Source organism: Anser anser (assembly GCF_964211835.1).
Source record: "Anser anser genome assembly, chromosome: 29".
In the NCBI taxonomy this organism is placed as follows: Eukaryota; Metazoa; Chordata; class Aves; order Anseriformes; family Anatidae; genus Anser; species Anser anser.
In genome coordinates this window covers 2,564,948-2,572,431 of record NC_139750.1, presented here as the reverse complement: position 1 = coordinate 2,572,431, position 7,484 = coordinate 2,564,948, and the positions used below count along the sequence as shown (strand labels likewise).

Here is a 7,484-nt window from a genome sequence, read left to right as displayed (position 1 = left end):
AGCCCTGTCAGTGCATGGGGCAGCTCACCTGGGAGAAGGGGCCGGTCCTGTCTGGGACAGAGAGCTGCAGTGTGTGGGGAATGAACCTGTCCTCTCCTTCTGCCCCACGGGGGCTGCCAGCCCTGCACCCACAGCAATGGCACTCATGTCACCTGCACACGTAAGGACTCAGGGTGGGATGGTGCCCACTGGATCTGTGGTGGGGGCAGGGTGGTCACTGGGCTATGCTGGGTGGGGGACAGTTGGGGGGAGGTGGTGGTCTGCAGCCCTGAAAGAGTGCTGCAGGAGGAGAAAGGCATGTTGTCCCTTTGGCCTCTCCTGCAGCTCCTGTGGGAGCAAGAGCACAAATGTGGCCTCTCTCACCCTCCTTTGTCCTCGAGTACACAGGGTTCAGGCTGGTGAATGGCAGCACAGCGTGTGCGGGCAGGGTGGAGGTCGAGGTGCTGGGGACGTGGGGGACCCTCTGTGCCTCCCGCTGGGACCTCTCGGACGCCCACGTTCTCTGTCGGCACCTCGGCTGTGGCTTTGCTGAGTCCATTCCTGGAGGAGGGCATTTTGGGAGAGGAACCGGCCCCGTCTGGAGAGACTCGTTCCACTGTGACGGGACTGAAGCCCACCTGGGGCAGTGCCCGGTGACTGACCTGGGGGCCTCTCTGTGCTCCCATGAGAACGCTGCTGCTGTCATTTGCTCAGGTGAGTGCTGGGCAGTGCTGCAAAGTGCATTTGCCCCTGGTGCATGACACGGCCACCCAGAGCTGGGGACCCCATGGCAGCGCCTGGCTGAATTTCTGCTCTCACCAGGCCCGGCTCGCCCCATGTCCCTGCGGCTGGTGGGCGGAGGGAGCCGGTGCGATGGGCGCGTGGAGGTCTTCCAGCACGGGACGTGGGGCAGAGTCCTGGATGAGCAGTGGGACATGCAGGAGGCCAGCGTGGTGTGCCGGCAGCTGCAGTGCGGAGAGGCAGAGGCAGCCTACACCCCTGTGAGGGCCGAGCGAGGGCTGGGCCCCGTGGGGTTGCACGGGGTGCGGTGCACAGGGCACGAGGCTGACCTGAGCCTCTGCAACACCTCCCTGCCCAAGAGTCCACCATCAGCAGGAATCATGGAGGACGTGGGGGCTGTGTGCCGGGGTGAGTGGTGCTGCACGTCCCCCAGGTGTGGGGCCGGGTGGGCAGCCAGCCCCTGACGGCCGGGGCTTCTCCCCACTGCAGGGAGCCGGCGGGTCCGGCTGGCGGACGGGGCCGGGCGCTGTGCTGGGAGAGTGGAGATCTACTACCAGGGGCGCTGGGGCACCGTCTGCGACGACGCCTGGGACCTAGCCGACGCCGCCGTCGTTTGCCGCCAGCTGGGCTGCGGAGGGGCCCTGGAGGCAGCCGGCTCCGCTCGGTTCGGGGAGGGTTCCGGGCAGATCTGGCTGGACGGCGTCAACTGCTCTGGGGTCGAAGCTGCTCTCTGGGACTGCCCTGCTGAGGCCTGGGGGCAGCACGACTGTGGTCACAAGGAGGACGCAGGAGTTGTCTGCTCAGGTCTGTGCTGGGAGTGGGGCTGGGAGCTGGGGCCTGGGAGGCTGGGGTGAGGGCAGAGCCAGTTAGGGCCAAGGCCATCAGTGGCTGACATCCAAGGACGTCCCTGGGGCCTTTCCTCCTTCCAGAGTTCATGGCCCTGAGGCTGGAGAACAGTGACGGCTGCTCCGGGCGCCTGCAGGTTTTCTACAACGGGACGTGGGGCAGCGTTTGCTCCAACTCGATGACTACCGAGACAGTGTCACTGGTGTGCAAGGAGCTGGGCTGTGGGAATGAAGGCTCCCTGGAAACAATTTCTAATGATGCCAAGCTGTCTGGCACCGCGTGGCTGGATCATGTGGAGTGTGGGAAGAGCAACAGCTCCTTCTGGCAGTGTCCCTCTACTCCCTGGCATCCGCAGTCGTGTGATGACCTCCGAGACGAGGCCCACATCACCTGCAATGGTAACTGCATGGGGACATGCAAGCGAAGGTCATCCCTGCTCTCTCCTGCATGACCCCCAAAGCAGTCCCCTCAGCCCAACTTCTCTTTCCTTTGGGACATGGACAGAAAGGCCGCAGGTGGCTGCATGCCCCAGCTCCACGAGGTGCACAGGTAGGGAGCTGCCCCTGCGCGTGTGCCCCCTTCACCTGGCAGGGCTGTCCCAGCTGTCCTGGTGCAATGGGAGGTCGCTGCCTCCCCAGACAGGGAGAAGATCCGCACCATGGGAGGCGAGGACGGCTGCTCAGGAAGAGTGGAGGTCTGGCACCGCGGCGCCTGGGGAACGCTGTGTGACAATGCCTGGGACATGCGGGACGCCGAGGTGGCATGCAGGCAGCTGGGCTGTGGCCCCGCGGTCTATGCCCTGGGCCAGGCTGCCTTTGGAGAGGGGACGGGCCCCATCTGGCTGATGGAGTGCGGGGGAACGGAGCTGTCTCTGCAGGACTGCTGGGCCCAGCCAGGGGACAGCGGTGCCTGCCAGCATAAGGCAGATGCGGCTGTGCATTGCTCAGGTGAGCAGTGGGGCCTGGAGACATCACTGGGGGCTTGGCAAGGAGCTGGCTTGGGCGTCTGCCCTACTGGATCCTGGCATGGCCCCAGTGTGGGCCCGAGCAAGGGTGTCCCTGCAGACTTGGAGGCTGGTGGTTGGTGGGGAGCAGCCTCTGTGGGGCTGGATGTCCCCGCACATCCCCTGGGCTGCCTGCACTGTCTTGTGAGCAGCCCAGAGCAGTGGTGCTGGGCCCTGTCCCTGACACCCTGCCCAGCCCCGCAGGAGGGACAATTCAAGTGGCACATGTTGGGGCCGTCTGGCAGGGAGGCTGCCTGGTACCGCAGCCCCAGCCTCCCAGCCCGGCTCTCCTTCTCCTCCCCTGCAGCTGCACCCAGGACAGCAACACCCCCCCCACAAGCAGGTAAGTTTTTCTTCCCCCGGGGCTGGGTCTGCCCATGGCCAGGCTGTGACCCACAGCCAGGGGAAGGGGCTCCCTGCTGGGCTCTGAGACTCCCAGGAAATCGAGGGAGCTGGGGGAAGTCTTTGATGTACCCAGCAGGGTGGGAGCTGCCCCATCACCCAGCCCGGTCCCCCCAGCCCCTGCTGCCTTGTGTGGTCAGGAGTGGCGTGTCCTCCCCCCAACCTCTCCCATGCCTGATGCTGCCCCTGCCATGTTCCTGCCCATGCAGATCCCCCCCGGGGCCCTCTGACCACCACCAGTGAGAGACTCTCGGTGCCTGTCATCATCTGCATCATCCTGGGGGCCCTCCTCTGCCTGCTCCTTGCCCTCCTGGCTGGGCAGGTGCGAAGTGCCAGGGCTCGGCGCAGAGGTGGGTCCTTCCCCAGTGGTCCTGGTGGGGAGATGCCTCCTGGCAGGGCTGGGTGTGCTGGGGATGTTGGTGAGGGGCACAGGCAGAGCTGTGTGCTGCCCCCTGCCCCATCTGCTGCCCCACGGATTGATAGACCATGCGGCTGCAGCAGGAGGGGTGGAGAGAGCCCAGACCACGAGGACATGAGTCCTGGGTGAAGGAGAGAAATGTGAGAGGTGGGCTGAGGGAGACGGGGAGGATGTGCTGCTGGCAGTGCTCTGGGCAGCACTGGCAGGAGGAGTGTGGGGCAGCAGGGTCCATCACTGTGGTTCCAGCCACCCCCCAACAGGGCACGGGCTGTGTTATTGACGCGTGGGGCAGAGACGGAGCAGCTCCATGGGGAGGGGAAATGCGGAAACTGGTGCAGGGTCTGCACTGGGACATGACCCAGAGACCAAAGGAGCATAAAGGCTGTCTCCAAAGGGATGGTGTGAGGCTGACGCTGCCCCAGACCATCTCCATGGGGATGCTGCCTTCCCTGGGGTTGTGGCCGCAGTGCCAACACAACACAGTGGGGCTGTGCTGTGGGGACAGCCCTGCAGCCCTGTGCTGGCCCAGGGAATGGGGCTGGGGGAGCCCAGTGGGTTCCTGTCCCTCTCTGCCCATCCCCAGACCAGCCCTGCCTCTGTCCCCAGGCTCTGGGAGAGCTGGGGAGCCCTTCCCTGAGGCCGTGTATGAGGAGATCGCTTACAGCCTGGCGTGGGAGAAGCAGCCGAGGTTCAGTCTCTCAGGTGGGTGCAGGTCCCTGCGGGGGCACATCTGCAGGGCCCTTTCTCCCTGCCCCAGACCAGGGCTGTGCTCTGCAGCTCCTGCCCATGGTCCCTGAAATGCTGGGGCTTTCATTTCTGTGGGAGAGCATCCAGGTGCTGGTCCCCACAGAGGAGCTTCCTCCCCACCAGCTCTGCCCATCCCAGAGGGGACAGCCCCTCTCTGCCTGACCCTGCACCCTGGGGACCTCCAAGGGCTGAGTGAAGGGACTGTCCCAGGGCAGCTCTGGGAGCCCATCTGAGAAGGGGCTGGTCCCAGAGGAGCTGGGGATCTCCTCCCCAAGCAGCCCCAGCTCTCTTGGTGCGCATCCCCAGCAGTGCTGAGCACCAATCAGGGCAGCAGGGCTCACCCCACAGCACCCGCTGCAGCTCTCTGCAGGCTCCTTTTCAGAGGGGTCCCTGACCCAGCTGCAGCCCTACCCCAGGCACAGAGAGGAGGAGGATGGTCTGGGGCCAGCCCCAGGGACTGGAGGGGGAGGGGAGGGAAGGGCTCCATCTCTCCTCCCTGCAGATAGACAAACAGCAGTGCCACTGAGTGTCATCATCAGAGCTGGAAGGATGAAGGCTCTGCTGTGGCCCTGACACCAGCAGCGTGTCAGCCTTGTGTCCCTGCACACTCTCCCATCCTCTGCTCTGCAGGATGTCTCTTCTCATTCTGCCACCACCTGCCCTCTCCTTTCAGATGTCCCTGTCCTGCCCGGAGGTGACCCAGCAGATGGCTATGACGATGCTGGGGAGGTTTCTGACCCTGGGGAGGATCCTGTCCCTGGGCAGGGGGACTGGGATGTGCCCGGGATTCCAGAGGAGGGAGATGGGCCCAGGGATGCAGCCACAGGTGAGAGGGCAATGCAGCACTGCCGCTTCTTTGGTGTCAACCCCAGCGCCAGGCAAGTCCATGTTGTATCAAGAGCCTGATCTCCCGGCACGGGGAACCTGTCCTGGGAGATTTCCTGGGGGCTGGGAGAATGGGCCGAATGTCTCAGGGCTGGCGAGGAGGAGGAAGGTGATGTACAGCCCCAAAGGGCTCCCCACAGGACCAACCACAACAGCCTGCTTTGATGCTTACAGGGGGAAGCCTGCGCTCCCAGAGAAGTACTGGGGCCCCTGGAGCTGAGGGAGACACCTCGTCCACCTTCCCAGGAAGCATGGGCTATGACGATGCTGAAGAGGTGTCTCTGGCATGTCCCCACGAGGACACCCAGGATGTGTCACCGGAGCCCCATGCACAAGGGTCCCAGAGCCCCAGGCCAGCAGAGCCCAGCCCTGCCGAACAGCTGGGTGCAGCCAGGAGGGAGGAGAGCTCAGTGCCACTGGGAGAGCTGTGAGCGCCAGGGAACGGTCTCCCTTTTCCAGCAGTCAGCAGACACACATGGGTATTTCCCCTCTTGGTATTCCCGTTTTTATGCTGTGTGTTTGCAAATGTTTATAGTAAAACCCTCTGGGGCTTTGCCCCAGACCCACTGCTTCCCTGCCCAGGTGTCGGGACATCTCCCTGAGGCTGATGAAGGGGAGCAGAACTCAGAAACACAGCGGTTGGGGAGGGTCACGTCAGGGCCAGGAGGATCAGTGTCTGGCTGTGGGGCTGCCAGAGGCCCTGGTCCCCGGACACTATTCCTACTGACAGAGACATTTCCGTCCTCCCAGCCACAGGCAGCTTCCAGACAAAGTGGGTCTCTGTGAAGCCCCATGAGGCACTCACTGGCAGTGCCCCCATGGAGCCCAAGGATGCCTGCCCAGCACCCACAGGCAGAGATACCTCTCTTACAGGAGCTGAACGGGGAGAAAGGTTGGACCCTTGGGCAGGACTTGGCACCCAACCTGCCCTCCCAGCTCCTGCTGGTGGGTCCCCACAGCCCTCCAGCTCTTCCCCAGCAGGCTCCTCTGCTGCAGTCTGGGAGTTGCTTTTGGTAGTGGGATGGTGGGCTGGAACACCTATTGGAGTATCTATTTAATCCCTTTGGGTCCGCTGTCCTGGCTGTGTCCCATTGCATTGTCCTGCATACCCCCAACCTACATGTCGTGGGGGGCAGTATGAGAGATGGAGAACCCATTGATATGGTTCAACAGTAAGTGAAACACTCATCCGTTAACAACACTGTTTTGGTCTCAAATGCAAAACTCAGCTTATATGAGCTTCTCTAAGTAGAACCATAGAGATTCAAAGCATTTCAACGGGGAAATGAATCCTAGCACAGGAGCTAGCAGGACTCATCCAGAGAGCTTTAGCTACGACGGGGGAAGGGGATAAAACAGGGATCACCAGAGAAGTGCCTGGGGGAACAAAGCTGAAGCTGAGGGTGAGGCAGATGTCTCATCTGAAGTGCATCTACACCAATGAATGCAGAATGGGCAACAAACAGGAGGAGCTGGAAGCGACTGTGAGACAGGCTAACTCTGACCTACTTGCTGTAATGAAGCATGGTGGGATCACTCCCATGACTGGAGTACTGTGATAGACGTCTACAAGCTCTTCAGAAGGGATTGACAAGGAAGGAAGGGTGGTGGTGTGGCTCTTTATATTAAAGACTCGCTCAGAGTCCTTCTGTAACTGTGCCTATTGTCACATGACTGGTGGCCTTCTGTGTTTCTTCTATTCATTTAAAACAGATTTTTTTTTTTCAGTGCAGAGCCCTGGCATCAATGCAGAGCATTTTCCCTATGCATCCAGCACCTCATTTTTTCCTCCCTGAAGGTCCTCTCCATCTGCTTCCCATCATCAGATTGGGTGCTGGCAGTTCTGTACGCAGTGATGTCTCTGACATTGAACTCCCTCATCTGCAGTATGAGGAACTACGAGTTCCGGGAAGCACCGAGAAATTGACCACAAGGAACCTTGTACCATCAACAAGAACTTGCTTCCTCTTCTATGCACAGATCTCAGAGTTTGTCTTTTCCTGTAGATAATCGTACGAACGTGTTATTCTTTAGGTTTACACCACTTCTCTTGAGGCTTCATCCAATCATCTCTGAATCTGTCACAAATGCTTTGAATGCTGTACAAGACCTGACCTCCCTACCAGCATCTCTGGAAAAAAACAGGATCCTGAATGCACTGCCAATGTCTCCTGGGGCAGTGAAGAAATGAGTCAAGGGAGGCAGGAGACCATTGTCTGAGTCAGGATGTCATAATCAAACTAAAGCATAGAAAGGAAAAGCAAAGGCAGTGGAGGTAGGGACAAACAAATTGGAAAGTTTATAGGGATATGGCCCAGGAGTTTAGAGATGGGATCAGGAAAGCCAAGGCACAGCTGGAGAGAAACTTAGCTAGGGATGCAAAGAATAACAAGAAGGGTTTCTGCAGATACATAAGGCAGCAAAGAAATTGTACCCTCCGTAAAAAGGGTCACAGGGGACCTG

At 60.7% G+C, this 7,484-nt stretch overlaps 1 protein-coding gene across 1 annotated transcript; it reads left to right on the top strand.

Moving 5' to 3' along the window:
* Nucleotides 1–240: 240 nt before the first annotated feature.
* Nucleotides 241–6,948, top strand: LOC310887788 (scavenger receptor cysteine-rich type 1 protein M130-like; the record flags this gene model as incomplete). Its single annotated transcript, XM_083813952.1, has 9 exons — nucleotides 241–693; nucleotides 802–1,128; nucleotides 1,210–1,524; nucleotides 1,650–1,964; nucleotides 2,205–2,513; nucleotides 3,181–3,321; nucleotides 3,996–4,091; nucleotides 4,810–5,014; nucleotides 6,909–6,948. Exons 1-9 carry the CDS (start codon nucleotides 348–350, stop codon nucleotides 6,946–6,948), a joined length of 2,094 nt encoding a protein of 697 aa, XP_083670078.1. The 5' UTR covers nucleotides 241–347.
* Between the last annotated feature and the right edge of the window lie 536 nt (nucleotides 6,949–7,484).